At 40.8% G+C, this 19,017-nt stretch overlaps 1 protein-coding gene across 1 annotated transcript; it reads left to right on the top strand.

Annotated features, from left to right (window-relative positions):
- The first annotated feature begins 3,790 nt into the window (after positions 1-3,790).
- TMEM26 (transmembrane protein 26) lies at positions 3,791-18,321 on the top strand. The gene is made up of 6 exons (XM_030453698.1): positions 3,791-4,114; positions 7,247-7,325; positions 13,329-13,436; positions 13,924-14,144; positions 15,176-15,252; positions 17,556-18,321. Exons 1-6 carry the CDS (start codon positions 3,924-3,926, stop codon positions 17,987-17,989), a joined length of 1,110 nt encoding a protein of 369 aa, XP_030309558.1. The 5' UTR covers positions 3,791-3,923; the 3' UTR covers positions 17,990-18,321.
- The last annotated feature ends 696 nt before the right edge of the window (positions 18,322-19,017 follow it).

The raw sequence follows: 19,017 nt of genomic DNA, 5'->3' as shown, positions 1-19,017 counted from the left end.
TAGCCACTACCCCCAAATTTCACTGCCAAAACATTCCAGTTTGTAAATAAGCAACAGAAGTAAATGTCCTTTGTTCAGAGCTCCCCCCAAGGGAAACCCCCCCAAAAACAAAGCAAAGAAAGCCCAACCAAAAACCAACCAACCAAACCAAAACATAAATGAAAAAGAAAAAAAAAACAAAACCAAACAACTCACCACACATGATAACCAAACCCTTGAACTTTTGTGCTGGAATTCCATCTCACAGGATTTCGAACCCCTACACACCTGCACAAACTGTAGTCCTCCAGGTGCCTGAGCAAGGGTACTTCTGGTTCTGTAAGCACTGTTTAATAGAATCAACATAGTGACTCAGCCTAAAAAGCAGAAATTAGACAAGTGCATTGCAGAGATTCTGGGGCACAGCTTTTTCAGGTGCCAGTTCCTGCAGAAAGTCACCAGTGCTGGGGGCACTGTAAAGTTTAATAGTTCCCAATTGCATCAGACACTGTGTAATTGGCTGTTATATGGAAGAGACATGCAGTATGTCTTGCCAAGGTATTTTGGATGAAAAAGTCCACACACTATGACTTCTTCATACCATTGTGTCAAGGATTTGCTAAAGTACAGCAGCTGATGTGGAAGCATCTTAAGTCTCAAAGGTTCCCAGCTGCAAGCAACTCTCAACATCCAGATGGACAGTTTCCAAGCAGAAACAAGGAGAGGGTATATCATGAGCAAAACACTCTGTACAGACATGAGTCTTGCTTTGAGCTTGGATTCAACCAACACCACCAACTGACTGTATGCATAAGTTGTCTTGCTCTCACTCCAGGTCTATTTCTTTAGAGAGTAAAAGGTCATTACCCTGTTAGTGTAACCATTTTATGTAAGAGGAAAGGTCCACCAATAGGTCCACTATCCACCTCCAACAGTAGGCCCTAACTCCATGCTCAGGAAGAGTGCAAGAATAAAGTAAATACAAAATTTCTCCCCCAAGTTCTCCCTAGCCCATGAACAATTAATGATAGTTATAAAGTGCAAATTAATAGAAACTATTAAAAGAACAGAATTAGTGGAACACTAGTACATAAAATGTCATGGGGAAAAATGCACTAGAATTCTATGGTCTTTTAGAATAATACAAATCTTTTCCAAGCAAAATTATTCTAAGATCAAGTCCACCACTTTTGTGCAGAAGTCAGTGCTATCCCCTGCTGCAGTGTACATCTGTACTCATGCTGGGACTCCAAAGAATTCATCAGCTCCTCCAGCACAACCTTATCACACCCTGAGGGCTTTAGTGCCACCTGACCATCCATTGACCAAAAAATTCCCTGGCAGATTTCCTGATCACAATGTGTCTAAAAAGATAACAGACATTACAGTTATGATTTTTGCCAATTGTCCCTCACACTCCTTCAGCCAGCCTTATCATGTTTGTACATTTAACTTGCCAGAGTTTATCATCTTTTCAGTTTTCTTCATCTGGACACCACTTCAGCTTTTTGAAGGATGCCATCTTGCTCCTGCAATCTCACTTGCCCTGCCAGTACTGGATTCTTTTCACTCTTTCTCAAGTATTTTGTGGTGCACAGTTATTTTCTTTGTGCTTCTCATTGATTTACAGAAGCAATATCCATACTCCCTGCAAAGAGTTAGATCTTCCATCTGTCTTACTTTCAACAAGCTCCCTAATGTGTCTAGTTTTCCTTTCTGAAGCTGAACACAGCAATTTTTTGAGAGCTCTGGCTTGTCTTACTTCTGCAAGGATGCCGAGCCTAAACACACCAAGATGCCCATTTCAAGGGAGCTCTTCAGCTGCTACTCTCTGCATCATACCCAGTAGACCACTCAGGATTAAAATCAAGCATTGCCCTCATGGGCTTCTGAACCAGCTGTTCTTCAAACCAGCCATTGAGACATCAAAAAAGCTAAAAATCCAAGTCTGGATGCAATTTTTGCCCCATTCTAGACTGAATAACTGAAGTCATCTATAGCTACTTCATCTCTCTACTCAGCCTGCTGTGTTGCCATTGTCGTCCACTGCTCAGCTAGGAAGAGTCTATATTGTAAATTCCTGTTTCAGTCCGAAGCTTCCACCCATGTGGAGGTTGGATTGTTCACTGATGAGATTACCTTGTTTAGCAGTTCAGCTCTGAAGGGTCTTTAATGCTGCAGAACCACCAGCTATCAGCAAAGCTCACTGCTTCCTTCCTGAATACGCAGTGTCATGGGAATGTCCCACTGAGCATCTTTCCAAGTTTATGACATCTGTGCAAGAGCACATCTCCAGGAACAATCAGAATACCAGTTCCCCCATGTCATTTCTTAGACATCAAGCACTCCCACAGAGGAGTATCTTGTTTAAACAATCTCTCAGTTCTGCCTGTTCCCTGTTTCCTCTTCAACTAGGTTTGACCTTAACACCAGCGGAAGGGTGCTGTATCACTCAAGGCATGATATGGCAGGGTGGCTGTGGGCAGAAGATTATCAGTACTAGGCCCTTGAGTTGAATTAATTCTCCTCTGAGTGTGAGGAACTTGATTTTCTTAGTCAAAAAAGGCATGCTGCACAGTCCATTTATTTACTCAGGCATTTCCTGATTGAGTGACCTGTGCTGTAGAATGAGATTTTGATGTTTAAGTTTTTTGTTTTGTTGGTTGTTTTCTTTCCTGGGCAGGGTTGTTTTCAAGTATTGTTCTTCCTCATCTCCCCCAAAGATATCAGCCAGCCAGCCAGCCAGCACCAGCTTCAGCACTTCTTAGAGAAAGAGGTTCTGCTTTACGGTGAGGAAAACTTGGATCTTAGCAATTGAGGAAAAATATCTCCTTACAAAGGTCACGACTCTTAGAATAATATCTCCTTGTGTTTAAAGTAGAACAGGATACTTAAAATTAAATCAGTAGGAAGCTGGGACATTTGGAATGCCACAGTATGTTACGTGGACTTGATTTTCTGTTCTTATGGTGGATCTCACTTTCAGTGTTTTGGCAGTAAATTAACACAAAACTGAAGCAACATAGTGACAGTTCTAGTCATGAAAAAGCTTCTCTTTAGTTAGTCAAGAGTAAATTAAAATAAAATTTATAATCACTATGAGAAATATAAAAGAAAGCTTTACAAATGCTCTGTACTTTAATAAACTCTTTTCACAGAAGATACTACAGGTAAGTCTAGAGGTCTGACATAACAGTCAAATTTCAGTGTAATTGTTCTATATGTCCCCATTGCCATACTCAGTAACAGTCCTGTTAGCCCAGATTTCAGCCTGATCTCGAGTTCCTCCCTAGGGATGCTTCTTAGTCCTGAAGCAGGTTGTAGATTATTCAATATAGTAGTTTGACCAACTTCAGTACTGATTAGCTTTTCTAATATCTGTTGCTTTATAACCCTTTTACACAGGAATTGCAATTTTGAACTGAGTACAAGTTGGTGTCTGCATTGCAATGCTAAATGAACAATTTTTAAAGCTTTTTTCTTTCAGAAACACAGTGGAACTTTTAGCAAGGAGAAGTCAAATTAATAATGCTGCTTAGATTTTGTCTCTTTGCTATGTCTTCGAGATGAAAGCAGAAGGCAGAGCTGGCAGAGATAGTGACGGTGCGGGACAGAAACCTCCGGGCCGCTGAGTCCTTGAGCAGATGATAGGGGACAGAAAAAAAACCCTTCCCGCCCCTGCCTCGGCACCGCACACCACTGAGCCTGGAAGCCTGAGCTGCCTTTTTTTTTTTTTTTTTCCCTTAAAAGTTTTCAGGAAGTCTGGGGGAGGGGCAATGCTGTTTCTTTTTTGTTATAATGGGCCCCTTTGTGAGGATGGGAGAGAAGAGATCCGTGTTCCTGTGGTGCGCACGCTTCCCACTGATTCCCGGCGTAACTTCCCAGGGCTCCTAAAAAGCGCTGGGCCCCGCGGTGCCGGGAGAGGGGCGGGGGGCTGGTCAGGGATGGAGCTGATGGTGCTGCTCAATGCTCTGGTTACTCGCCTGCTCTTTGTGTTGCACTCTCTCATCGGGGTCTGGAGAGTGACTGCAGTGAAGAAAGAACCCAAGTACTGGCTGCTGGCACTGCTCAATCTTCTCCTGTGCCTGGAGACAGGGCTCACACTCAAATTTAAACAAGGCAGAGGCTACAAATGGTGAGCATATCCCGCCGGCTCCTCTTGTTTCTTTGCATGTACTTTGCTGCAGATGTGAGGCTGCTGCCCTGGCTTTGCTCCTACCAAGCTTTTGGGGGAGTTGCATTTCTCCCCTGCTGCACCTGGGAGGTGGGGGTTGAAAACTGGTAAAGACCTGGCTTAGTCCCTTGCAAAATCCAGAGGGCTTTCAGGAGGGGCAGTTTGACAGCAGACTACTTGGGAGCCACTACCTGGAGAGTTGTGTGTGTGTGTAAGCCGTACTAACAAGTCAAAAAGGTGGCTAAGGGAGCTGCCGGCAGGAGGTCTGGAACTGCCGATCCCAGGGGCTGGGGCAGCAGGGACACACACTCCTCAGCATCTCTGAGCACCTCCTAAGTCTGCAGCACGTCAGGGACTCCAGGTGTAAGGCACAGGAGAGTCCTGGGTACAGGCTATCCCATTCCCATGCAGTTGCCCTGCTTCTCTTTCCACAGCTTGCCATGGCTTGGGTTGCACCTCCTTCCCTGGGACTACAGCCCCTGTATCCCTGCTACCTAGAACATCGCTAACACCACGGTTGTGGAGTAAAAGTTCCGTGCCACTTGGAATAAAAGTTGAGCAGCAGCCACTCCTGCAATACAGCAAGAGTGGCTTAAATATTTGAATTTCAGAGGCTATTCCAGGGGGAATTTTCATACATGAAAGACTGCCTGAGAATTTAACAAAAAAAAAGAGTTGGTTACCCAAACACAGGGTTTTTTTATATGCATCTAAAGAATGACTGTAGTCATCTACAACTCATCAGTGCTCACTCAACCAAAATAAATAGTCTGTAAAAAGGAAGTGGTCATGTAATTAATTGTTAAGACTTCATCAGTGCCCTTTATAAAAAAAAAAAAAATCAGACTGCAGGCAGGGCCTGAAACAAATCCAGGACAAAAAAAGCCCTAAAGTGTTTCAATAATCTTAAATTCCTGCCTATAGTAACCTGTAAAACTCATTATAACAGAAGCAATGTTGTGTGACAGTTCACACAAGTGTTCCATGCTCTGTATTAAATGTAATAAAAAAAGGGATAAAGTCTGGGACACAGGAAAATTTAACAACAGCAGAGCTCCAAAGACAGTTCTGAGTCAGGCAGAATGAGCAGACCCAATTCACTGGAGAGAAGTAGCAGCAAGGAGTTCACGAAGAACACTTGCTATGACAGCTTTTGGAAAATCTAAAGAAAAACAGACACAGAAAGCAGATCCATTTTAGATGCTGGTTGGTTGTCTACCAGCTAGTTCTTACCTATAAATGTACTTAACTGTACTGTTTAAAGTGCTGGACCGCATCCATTTCCAAAATTTCCTTCTAGCTAAATTTAGCCCAGTCTTCTAACACATGTATTCATCTATTTGCTTCAGATAACTTTCTGCTCTGGTGGAGAGAAAACACCCAGAATGGGCAATAGCATCTGCTTTTATAGAAACACCTCCATTGACAATCACTGATTAAGGCAACGAGCAATCTTGTGCCACAGAACTCTGCTGCCTTCAAGAACCTCATATTTTCTCCGTTCATTATTGACAGAAGATTGATACTACACCAACACAAAAAAATTAAATGGCACACATAGAAAAAGATTGCTCCTTCTTAGAGAAAGGCAGAGTTAAAGATACTAAAGTATCCTGACCTAATCTGGCATTATTAGCTCAGTCTTGCTAACCTGCCAGCTGGATGGATTTTTCATGTGCTCGACTCCTACAGGAAATACTGTAACATATGTTATTTCTCCCATTCAAATGAGAGGTGTGTTCTCTCCCAAAATAACCAGCTAAAACTCCACAGAAGCACTAACTTTTTTGGTGTTATTATTAAAAAAGCAAACAACAAAAACCTTCACCACCAAAGCAAACAGCAACACTCCCTCACCACTAGAGAAAAAATAAATACAATAAAAAAGTATCAGGACTCTCTCATTTAGAAGAGATTGATCAAAACATAACAAAGCAGCTCAGCAACCCTTCCATTCTCCTCGGCAGCAGGGTGGGTTTTTTTTCCCCTCAATACTTATCCTCCCCTGGAAAAGTCAGGAATACAAAAATAAAGGTCCATTCTGGAGATGAAGAAACAAAAATAAATGCAAATCTCTTGACCGAAATGTTGACGCAGTTACATACTTCTAAACAATTTAAACTCACTGCAGAATGGACAAATGGCAGGATAGAAGGAATCAAGCAGGTATCCCAAGTTTGCCTCCACTGCCCTGTCGTGGGACACTACATATATGTGATGCAAATGTTGTGATACTTCTCAGAAGCACTGCAGTGATGCTGACATGGTGCCATGGCACAGCTAGGTGGAACACTCGTGGCATCAGCCTTGTTCCTACTTCAAAAAGAAAAAAATGCCAAAACAAACCCCAAGCAAATCTGTCATGTATTTAATAAGAAAACATCAGCAACCCTCACAAGCCTCAGTGCTTGCTGGAGTAATGAAACCACTACAGTACTTCTGAATAAATTTAGCTCAAGAAACTGAAGATATGAAAACTTCACCATTATAAGTTATATAGAAGACTGGCAGGAAGAAAACTTGGGCCAGAAATCCTAAAGAATTATACAGTTGCCAGCACAAATGGGGAAACAAGGCTAAGACCTATTTTCATTTTAGCATGAGCTGAAAACCCTCCTACTGAAGAAATGCTTGTTTTAGGAAAAGTGATGCTAGTTTTACCTTTCCTGTGTCAGTGCATGGGAGTCTGATCAACAGTCTCTATCCCAACATCACTCTGTGAAATGACTCAATGTATTAATTCACCATTCAGGAAAACAGAAAAAGCATATTAGCTAGAGGCTTTTTTTTAATTTTAAGTACAGAAAATGCTATGATGGAAATGTAAACAGCAAAGTGCCTCTGATTAGTTCTTAAAGATATTTTAAATAAACTTCCATATATAATCTTAGATAGATGTACAAATAAACCTATGATTCATAATACTGACATCATGAGAAATTCAGTGAGAACAGCAACTCTTACTTGCAGTTATCCTGTTATTTAATATCCCATATGGTAGGAGGCACAAAATACTTTTCAGTGCAGACAATGATAAAATATATGGGATTTACAGTGCAACATAATAACAAGTTCTTTTCTTTTCCTTCACAGGTTTTCACCAGCAATATTTTTATATCTGATTTGCATAGTACCATCACTATGGCTACTAGAACTTCACCATGGGACTCAGGTATTTGTTATGAGAGAAGATAAACTAGTCTGAAATTGATGCCTTAATTGGTGGGTTGGATTTAGGCATACAGAGAGAAGTCTGCCAGGGTCTTGTTCCAGTTTTCTGCTGTATGCTGACGAGTCTCCCAGTCCACCTACAGCTACACAGTCTATTGTGCATTTCCTAAATATCAAATATTGAGCCTCACTCCTGGCTTAAAAAGAGACCATGTATTTGTATCTAGTCCTCAGCTCCCCAGACAGAAGTTTGAAAAACAGCCTTTCACCCCCAGGTTACCAGCTTGAATCTTGTTCAGGATGGTCAAAGAATTTCATTGCTTTAGAGGCCTTTGTAAAATAAAGTATGAGTTTCAAAGCACTTCCAGGCAAATACCAAGACTCCAAGCAAGCCAAAAATCAAGACAGGTATCTGTAAAAGGGATCTTAAATTACCTCATGTTTGCTGTAACCTAGAATACTCACTACCACATTGCTACCCTAGATAGCTGACAGAATAATTTGTCTGTTGGTGTGTATATCCTTCCTTTGTTCCTGATGCATAGCAATCTGGGAGGTGTCTGTGTTCTTATTTGGGACTGAAACACAGGTAAAATTTTTAAAGACAGTCATTCTTTTGGCAGATGGGATAAGACAGGGCCAGAACAGAGCCACGTAGCCCATGCAGGCTCTTTTCAAGTCATCACAGACCTCCGTGTAGGGAGAAGGGGATTTTGTCTGCCCCAGCATTTGCATGTACACTGTACCATATAACCGCAGCAGAAAAGGGCCTGATAGGAACAAGAGCAAAAAGTAACAGAAGAAAATACATAAATTAGACTAAGAAGACATAGTGCCTCATTTTCTTCTTTGAAACATTGTTAGAGCCCACAGAAGCATAATCAAATATTCAAAATTGTGTTTACACTGAAAACGCCTGAGGCTTTTTCTAAATACAGCAGCAAGAATTTATTGTCATCTTGTTTTGCCAAATATCCTTAAACAGTCGCAGACAGGTAATGTGGATATTGAGAACATTTGTCATAGTTAAATCTGGTTCAAGAAACAGGCTAATTCTGTATTCAAAGGCAGCAGTTTATTTCCCAAAATGATGTTAGAACATGGCATACTTTGTTCTTATTGATATACTGCTACTGTGAATTAAAGAGGGAGTATATCAAGTTAACAGCGTAGTTTATACCTAGAGAGATAGGAGAGAGTTCTGGAAACACACAATCTAATAGATTCAAAACCAATACCTTCGGAAGGGGAGCATTCCTCCAAATGATTAATCTTAAACCCAGCACCCAGATTCGTACTATTCCTCATGCTGAAGTATTGCTGGTATTTTCCTTATTAAAATACTAACAGAATGGGTAACTATGCAGTTGCTAGATCCACATTTAATACATACACCATGAAAACAGTTTGTGATCTTTAAGGTAGCAGAACTTCGATCTCATGTTTAATCTTTAACTGGAAACAGCAACTGCAAGCAGTTATTTAAGTGTCAGTTCTTTAAGGCATGTGCTAATCTGCAGTCTCTCTTCCTCAAGACAGAGGCAATTCTGCCACTGAATACTGCAGAACTGGACACAAGTAATACTGTTCAGTAGTGTATCAACTGTAAAATACTGACTGCCTAGAAACTATGGCTTTGCAATAAAGTATTTGGGGTGAAACACACATGTTTGGGAGAGACTATAAAGTAGATTGAACTGCACTGAGTGAAAAAATTGCTGTCTGCAAAATGGAGTGGCCAGAAATTTAAAACTCTTTAATCTATTAAAAAACCCAAACATTCTTTCTTAATAGTGAATAAAATCTCAGATAAACAAACACATACGTTATCTCTTTAACAGATGTGTTGATATTGTGCATCACTATCACAGAACATGATAACTGAGCGCCTTTAGCAGGGCTCTCCTGACTACCAGTGGTGCAGTCAATGTAGTCTTCCCAGGCAAAAATAATCATAGAATTGGATGGGTTGGAAGGGACCTCTGAGATCATCAAGTCCAACCCTTAAAAGACAGATAGTACAGGGGTAAACCCTCTAATTATTTTTAGCCACCTTCATTTGAGGATTTTACAAAACTACTGAATATTACTGCCTATTCCCTCAGTCTCATTCTGAGGTGGGATTCTCTCAGCAGCTAAAATTCTAGCATATCACTCTCCTAAAGCAATTTTAGATCTTTCACCATTTCTCCCCTTCCATATCCACTATATCTTCCTCCATTTGTGAAAGCAGCTTAAGCTGTCTTTTCTCACTCTTTTACATTTCAGCTCTCCTACATGAGGAAAATGAAGCAGTCATGGCTGCTCTGAATTTGACATCACATGTGTTGCCATAGTGACAGCTACACTGTTCCCAGCAAATCACAGAGAGCAAGTGGGGAACCTGTTGATGGGTAAAAGGCTGCTCCAGGGAAGAGCCATGCTTAGTCTGCCAGCATCCATGCACCTTAACAAGGTTGAGATGCTATATATACCACCTCGTATATTCAATACCTGCCTTGGTATTCAAGTGTCAATTTTACCACTTAAATAGTGGACCCATTGCAAAAAGTTTTAGCTAATCCCATTTTTAATTTGGGAATAATGGATGGAGAGTAACATGCAAATAGAAATTTGCTGAATTAGTTCAGTGTTTCAGGAACTTCTCATGCACTGACTGTGAGGTCCCTGTGAGCCACACAATAGGACACCACCATGTCATGCAGCACAGCTTTAGTTTTGAGTACATGTTTTAAAAATCAGAGGAATGTAAGCTTCAGTCAGAAGAACCAAAGTAAGCTAGAATTTAAGCAAAATAGGTACAATGTCTTCCTATTTTATTTTTGCACAGTAAAAACCTCAAACCACAACTTTTTTGTTTAGATATATACATGGTCTTGATACATGGGAGTAACTGGGCTCTAGCAGTAAAGAGGTAAACCACTTTTATTAACTGCCTGGGAAACTCCAAATAACTTTTTTCTCATCATGTTCCTATTAAGTCACTGCAAATAAATAACTAGCTAGACAAATATACCTGGCACCAACCGACCTGTTGACACACAATTTCAAGTGAATCATCATCACAATCACTACTTAATAAGTGTTCAGAGAAAAACAAACCAAAACAAGACATGAACATACTTAAAATGAAAATCCAGGAGGCTTTTTAAATGACTGGCTTTGCAGATGCTGTTTTCTATTTCCTGCCTTTATGCAGCTGTGATATGGACCCAGCCCTGAGGAGAACCATTCAGCCCGAGCTTGTTGAACCACACACTGAAACAGTAACGCCCCCATTCAGCTGAGAATAGTTGCAATAATTACAGATAACAAATCTACAAAAGACACTGATAAGTGAATTAATTTCCCTTAAAGTATTCTCAGCACCCTTGTGCCACAAGGAAGAAAAAAAAAAAAAGAAAAAAAGCCCCCTTGCAAGCAAGCCCCATGGAATCAGTGGTGTGTTTTCCTCCAGCTCTCTCCAGCAGTGCCAGTTGCTGGTTCCAGCAGCTCCTCTCCCTGGTGTGCAGGTTGGATGGATCAGCTGCTCTGGAGCTGTCAGAGCCATCTGCTCTGTAGTCTTGGCATGGGAAAGTCACCTATACACCTTGCTTTCACCTGTGTGCTTCAGCCACCTGATTTATTTGCTGGGAATTCTGTGTTTGGAAAGGGATTTCCACTGTCCTTACAGGTACAGCAAATGCAGAAGGCTGCCCTGCACTGGTCCTACCTCAAGTCTGGCAAATTTCTCTTTAAGCAACAGAGGTTTAAAGCACAAAAAAATTCCCAAATCTTACATGAAGTTAAAGGCAAGTTCATGGCTCCTTCCCTCCTATGCCTACTGGGCAAAAGGGCAAAGAAGTGAGCTCCAATGTAGATTTAAGGACAATCCAGAAGCTTTCAGGTGAATTGCATTTCCTGCTCTATTAGTAATTCCTTTGCCCTTCCCAGGCGATTTGTAACAAAGTAGATACTCCTTAATATTCTGGGGTGACTACCCCAGTTATGCAGTACTGCCAGGTCATGGACTTGGCAAACTGTGTCAGTCTGCCTCTGGGTGTTACTCAGAAAGGCTTTGACCTTACGGGCTAGTGTGTCCACAGGCTTAAGGCATGAGAAAAGGCTTCTTCAGTTAAATTTTATTTCTGAAACATCCTCTAAACAAGCTGTTCTGTCTCACTTCTTTGGTTGAAGGGCTATCCCAGCAAGATTAGCCCTACAAGGCTGCAGCCAACAGAGCAACATCCTCTCTGCCTCCTTGTTTCAGTGCCCAGAACATAAGACTTCCCTCCTCCAAGTGGAAATACCACCTTCTCCACATCTACGTGTCAGTCCTTGGGCGTTCTCAAACCCATTGTCCAGACAAGAATTCAGTCTAAGAGCCTCTGTCACCAATTATCAGAGCAACAAGCCAACAAGCATTGCTGCTCCCCCCACCCTAGTTTTTCAGACCATGAGAAGTTTCTCCCTTTATCAACAAGTTCAGACAACAGGCAGCATTTACTGAGCAACATTAGCAGAGACCAAGTAAAGTATCAAAGTGGAATCTGAAATTTGCTAGACTGTGAAATTTGCTGAAAAACGTTGCCTCTATATAGGCAGGCATTATACTGAACACAGCTACTCAGTATGCACTAGAGCACATTCTGATTGTCTCAGTGAAATAAAATGGTGGGGGGCCCAGTGGAGACATGCAAATTATCTAGTGTTCTCTGGCACAAAAAGGATAGGGTAAAAATCTTCATTAATATCATGGTTTTCTTTCCTAATTATCCCTTTTTCATTGCAGTATCAAGGGATGTCAAGGGATTGTTATAAAGGTAGATTTTCAAAACATACCCCAGTTATTCCAGGGCCAGCCTTGGGGTAAGGTTGAAGGACAGAGCACTGCTACAGACCTCAGACAGGAACAGGCTCACCACTAGTTTAGTGAAGCTGAACTAAGAGTACATTATAGCCAACATTTGATTTCTCAGAGATCTGGGTACTAGTACAGAGTGAATAATACCTGGCTTTCTGATCTGTAGCAAGACAAACCTCTCTTAGGGCACGGCACTCCAAGGTCCAACAGGTGTTCCAGCAGAAATGCACAAATAGCGCTCTGAGTCTGTTACCTCAGGGTTAGTTAGCCCGGCTCGGTGCTACTGCTCCAGATTCGACTGACCTCTCTGCTGGCTTGCTCAGGACTGAGCTGAGCCTGTGCTTCAAGCCTCACCTTTTATTGGCCCCCTAATCCTACTCATGCGCAGTTGGGGCCTGCCCTAATCAGGCACAGGTGGGCTTAACACAAGCTCATGCCCACTACGTGGTAATTAGTGGCACCTGGTTGCCTCATTTCACTATACTGATCTGCAGGGGTAGCAACATCACAGGCCTCTTTTTGATTATTCCTGAATATCACCTCTTACATTATGAATTTCCTTACAGAATAAAGCACAGCTGAGAAGGGGCAGGGGTGTGGGCGCCATGTGGAGCAGAGAGTACAATCCAAACATCCTGCCCGAGCTCCTCATTTTAGCCTTGAGGGAAGTCACATTGAAGAATTAAACAATGGCATTTATACAGAACTTTTCTGCTGGATAATAGAGTTGAGAAGCAGGTATTTTGAGAAAAAGTTTGGACTATAACCAGGTTTTACCTTATTTTATTGCTTTATCTAGAGACTGTGTAGGAAACCTAGTACCCTGTTCAGGAGAGCTGCAGGCAGATCACATTCAGAGTACAACCTTAAAAGCACAAGGGTGTAACACGTTCCATCAGCCTTTGAATGTCCATCCTTTTCTACAGTAAAAATCACATACTTTCTCAGGGATCTGCCAGCACATCTCTCCTCCTGAGAGTTATTCTTCCCTTCTGAAGAAGAGGAGAATTTAATTCAGAGTGAGCATGTACCTTTGAAAACATTGACTGAGTTTCACAAATGAATCCTGCAGTTCAACAAACCAGAACTTTTTCAGCCATGGAGCATACATGCTCCTTGTGCAGGATGTTTATGCACATGCAATGTTTTTGTTCACAACAGTACTGTGGGAATGAGCCTGGAGCAGTTCAGGTGAATGTCAGCAACCAAGACTTCAATCAATCCAGCAGTCATGGAAGTGAAGGAACAGATCACCACATCATTCAGACGGTGGGAAACATTTTCCTATTCCTAGCAGAGATCTTATGATGTTAGACCAGAGAAGACTGTTGTGTCTCTTTGGGCAATGATTAAAACTAAAAAAAGAAAAAAATTCAGAAAAATCTGTTTTCTGTAACTGCATAGTAACTATTGCTGGTAGGAAGAATCTCTTCATGAGGGGTAGACTTTTCTACCAGTCTCATCCAAATCACAGTAACTGAATTTAGAAAGAGTCTGGGTGATGATTCTGCAGAGGACAGTGCTCAGCTTAAAAATCAGGAGTAGTACACACAGAAAAAACTTGCTATTATTACCTGAAATTTGTATTAATGGTCTAATTTTTTGTTTGTTTTTCAAATTATGCATGTCACATAGAAATTAGTTACCCTAATACAATGAAAGAGAACAAAAGCAGGCTCAGGGATGAATACAGTCTCTGAAGGTACTTGAAATGCCAGTCTCCTGTAAATACAGTATGTTATTGTTATTTAAACAGGCTAAAGTCTTTGTCAATCAGCTCTCCACAATCTGTGAGACTGTATGGACGCTGGCCCTCCACCAGACTTTTCTGCTGCTACTCGTAGTTGGGAGATGGCTTCTCCCCATTGGAGTTGAAATCACCCGGGATCAATTGTCTCAGCTGCTTCTCATGTTTGTGGGAACAGCAGCAGACATACTTGAATTTGCTAGTGAAACCTTGGACATCGAAGAGGTTCGGTAAGGATTATTTTGTTAACATAAATCATTTGCAGAGGGAAGGATAATTGTCTTGTGTGAAGATTTGTTTGTGCAATCTGCAGTGTTCAGCCTCATGGAACTGTATTTCCCACAGGTAACAGGAGGCTACATTCAAGGGTTGTTTTCCTACTCTCACCTTTCCCTCTGTAGCAGACCTACCAGTCCTGTGAGCTTTGCTAGGGATCATTCATCTGTTGCCAGCAGTGAAGCATGTTGCATCCATCAAAATAAAAGTGTACCAAGAGCCAAACATGTAGAAAACCATCAGGCAGTGTCAGTTCCTACAGCTACAGGAGCTGAAACTCTGGGCACACAGCAAGCCTCTATCAGGTTAATGAATTGTTTAGAAGGGCAAGGAAGCAACTAGAGTTTTCTTTAGTGATTCATTATCCAAGTGTCTCCTTTGGTTATCTCCTGCGTCATGGTAGAATGACAAAGTATTCAAAGATAAGAAAAAAGGTTATGGCATAGTCAGGTGTGAATTTTCAAAATTGTGATCTGTCCTAGAGAAAGAAAGCCCATCTACCACTCACAGCTCTGAGAGATGAGCTGTGAACATCTATCATAAAGAAAAAGAATCACAGAAGAGGTTCATCCTCTTACAAACTTCCCTTTCTTTAAATATAAAAGAAAAGGTTTTGCAGCAAGAAAAGAGATCCTTCCCACTTGGCAGAGAAGCTTCAGGCTTGCAAGGAATGTGTAATCACTACAAGGTTAAAGATATCTCCTCTTTGAGCCAGAGTGTCTATTTCCATATGCTTATCATTATAACATTACCATCAGATATTCAGTGTAATTACATACCTGGAACATGTGACCTGAACAGCAAAAATTCTATACCAAGGGGTGTCTCTGTTTTCCTTAGACTTGCATCTCAAGACCATGCATTAATCAATCACTGTTACGTTTAACTACCCTTTAAATGACATTCCAAATACTACAGGAAACATTTTTGTTATCATGTAAGGAAACTGCATTTTCACTGTTGTCACTTTTTTGCCCCCCTACAGGAAGAGTTATACTCTCATAAATGCAATTCTTGCTGTATGGACCTGGAGTATGTTACAGTTTCCACTTGATCTTGCAGGTTAGTGCTAGCACAAGAAAAGAGAACAAATGCTCTAAGTTTTTGCTGGGGTGTGTTGTGGCTTTGCACGTGCTACAGGGTGCACCAAGGGCTTCTGGTGGAAAACAATTTGTAAGGCAATGATGGTTTCTGAAGAAAGCCCATTCTGGTTTCTTTTGAGGAACCACTTGTTTCTGGGTAACCTGTAATCTCCTTGTTAAACTCTCTACTTCTAGAAAAAAATGTAATTGCAATATTGTATTGGAGCATCTGCTCTTGTGGCCTGATACTCCCTTAAACTTCACTCTGAACTCTCAAGGCAAAACAGGTCTTGGATTCTATTATGTCTCCAATCTGAGAAGGTTTCTAGATCCTGGGGAGAGATGGGCTGTTGTTAACCACAGAAAACAGCACAGCCAAGAACACAGAAACGAGTACTGTGGGAGAAATTACCTACTTACGTGGAACCTAAAGGACCATACAGTGTTGGGACTGTACACCCAGCATCTCAAACTAGAATACCAAACATTCAGCCAGCTCAGGCTGATATTTGGCCCTAGACAGAAAGGACTTCCTCTACACCCCAGAAGAATAATGAAAGCCACCTCGGTCATCATATTTTTCAACTATTTTGGCCAACAATCCTCATGAGTTTGTGATTCAGCTATACCAGTTCAAAAATATCATTACCCCTACTAGCATCTTATATATAAAATTGATGACTAGGTTGACACACTGATAAAAACAATTAATAAGAGATCACTAAAAAAATGAGAAATTTTTCATTAGCTTTTTTTTCATGGAGAGCACTAAGCTTTGTTTTCAACACTTGAAAATTTTCCAGCATTTCAGTTCAGCAGTCACCTCCTGAAAAAACTGATGCAATGGCATTTCAGATTTATCACAGCTAAAATTCCTGTTGCTGGTACAATTTATTCTATTAAAGATGCACAGCACTCAGAGTTTAAAAAAAAAACAACAACAAACAACTCACCAACAAAAAATACTTTCCCTACACATCACCACCACTCAAATAAATTCAAACAGTGCTTAAACAATCATACCATTAACTTAAATGAACTAACGTGTTGTGTTGTGATTTTTTTCTTGCTATTGATTTTCTGCTTAATTATATTTATCAGTTAAAATTTAAGTTATTGAACACAAAATTGCCCTGAAATTTACTATGGGTACAGTTTATTTTAGCTAATGGTATCAATTTGCACAGGTAGCACTTTTTATTCAACAATGAGAGTTCTTTACTTACACAGACACAACATAAAATTGAAATTTTTACGCACTTTTTATTGGACTACAGAAATACAGTTAGGAGAAAACAGCAACAGCAGAAAAATGTATTAAAATTTAGCTGCTGCCCTGAAGCTTTGCCTAATGCATTCAGCAATTTTTTACACTCTGCAACTCATTTTCCACTTGAGTCTCAACCTTTTTTTTCCCCCCCCAGCACTGACTCAAACAATAGAATTATTTTGGTGAGAGGAAATGTTTTGCAGTTGTTACTGCATTGCAGTAGCTATGGTTTTTAAACTAATGAAATCCTACTGCTTGATCGATAGGTTACAGAATCACAGAATCTTCTGGGTTGGAAAGAACCTTTTAGCTATATGCATTTTCATAAGAGTAGCTGTATTTACCACACACAAAGCATTTTGATGATCCTTCTCTAGATGCCACACCACAACAAGCTTTGTATCCCACCGACACTTTTATAACCCAGGGGAACCCATCCATACCAGAGTTCCAACAGTTGAACACAATTTCATTCCCCAAAGGCTAATAGAAAGAGTAAATGTGGTTCAAGGCTTACACGGCAAGCCATGAGAACGATTTCTTCCCATCCATAATGCTTGATATGGCCCTACACTGCCATGGCTCATTCTTACTGTGGTATATGAAAAAGAGAACAGCTATCTGGAACAAATTGAATTCTGCATTGTTATTTTTCTTTCTTAAATATACATATTAGCCCAGCATGTTGGTTTAACAGAAAAGTGTCTGGGGAAGTTGCTACAGAAAGATTAGGTAAACTATTTCTGCCTTTTGTTTTAAAAGTATATAAATACCAATAGCTTGGTGGGACAGAAAAGTGGCTTTTAGCCCTTTCCAGCAGACCATGTAAGTGCCTGCTTAACATGAGTTTAGTGTGTTTTGCTGGAACAGAGCCCAGAAATCGGATATGCTTTATATTGCACTGTTGACAATTGAACGCATTTATAATCCAGGGTACCCTGGATTATAAATTGCCCTTTAGGCCAACCATGGCTCAATTTTAGAGAGTTTTAACATAACTGTTTTATTTCCAGTACAGCATATTGGCTGCAAACCAACTGCATCGATGAGGCGGATCCCCAGCCTGCTGCTGTGCCGGTACAGTGCAGAACTGTGGAACATTGGGGTCAGCCTTTTCATACAGGATGGTCCCTTCTTCATCGTACGTTCAATCTTGATGGGCCACTTCAGAATATTCAACCAGATGCTGGTTTTTTTTACAGCTAAAAATATCTTAGTTGTGACTCTACAATTGTATCGTTTGGCAGTGATCACATTAGACTTTCGTGCTACCATTCTGCTGAAGAGCAGGAAAGGAGAAGTTAACTGTTGCCCGTGTGAGCCTTATGAAGCCAGTACTCATGCTACCCGTGCTACCCTTGACCAAGATAATGAAATGAAAGAGTTTGTTGCTTTTCCTCCAAAAGAGGAAACCCAAGCTCCATCAGAGGATCAGCGCAGTTACTGATTTAGAAGGTTGCATTTCCCACAGCTTCTTCAGAAGGGCTTAGCCTATTTCTATGATCAAACACACCTTGACTGCCTAAGTCATCTCTTCCATGAAGATATTTTCTACTAAACTGCAGGGGAAATTTTGTGAAGCAAATTCATAGAAATGGGACATTTTTAAAATCCATTTGTATGATCAATTTTAACTAGTTCTCTCATATTATACACAGGGATTTTGTAGCCATAGTTTTTAGTAGCAAGGAACGTTTGGCACACTAACAAAGCTGGTTATTATCTTTGGAGGTACTGTGCTAACATATGTACTCACATAAATTCAAATAGAGGACAAGCCTATCCTGTATGGGAAGTAGGGAAGCATTTAGCTCTACTTGAAAGGTTGGGCATGACCAACAAGGTGTCTACGGGCACAACCTCAGCAGCATGTGGATGTCCAAGTGAAGGGGAATGACAGATTTCTCCTGTGACTGTGACGTCTGAATATTGTTTCATTCAAAAAATTTGAGTCTTCAAATGTTACCTCAACCTTGGCTGGATTCAGTTAGGAACTATGAAACACCATGAAACTGCATACACGAGGCTGCATCGTAGGACCTGCATGGTCTGAACAATCTAAGCCTGACAAATAAAGAAAATAAATAAAGAGCAGCCCCACAGATAGAATACAACTGCATTTGTCACAGCTGTTTTATACAAAGGTGCTAGCCCTTCTATTTCTACCAGTTATAACTCAAGAAAACCAACTGCAAAGTATTTGTAGAGACTTTTTTTTCTTGGTTTCATTGTGCTTGCCATTGAGACAAGTTTTTAAAATGTCTCAATTTTAAATGATTTTTAAAAGTGGCCTGACTCCACAGAATCTAACTAGAAAGGAGAATGATGCTGCCCAAGTCTGACAAGGCAACCTAGACAAAAGGCTCCAGACTCAAGCTTCACATTTTATAAAGCACCACAAGGTCCCATGAAATAACCTGAGAGACTCTCTGGTCTGTTGAGCGTTAAGATGCATTTTTAAGAAATGGCTAATAA

The sequence above is a fragment of the Calypte anna genome, chromosome 6 (genome assembly GCF_003957555.1).
Source record: "Calypte anna isolate BGI_N300 chromosome 6, bCalAnn1_v1.p, whole genome shotgun sequence".
NCBI classification, from domain to species: domain Eukaryota; kingdom Metazoa; phylum Chordata; class Aves; order Apodiformes; family Trochilidae; genus Calypte; species Calypte anna.
The sequence above is the reverse complement of the archived record's forward strand: the minus strand, read 5'-3'. Positions and strand labels throughout refer to the sequence as shown.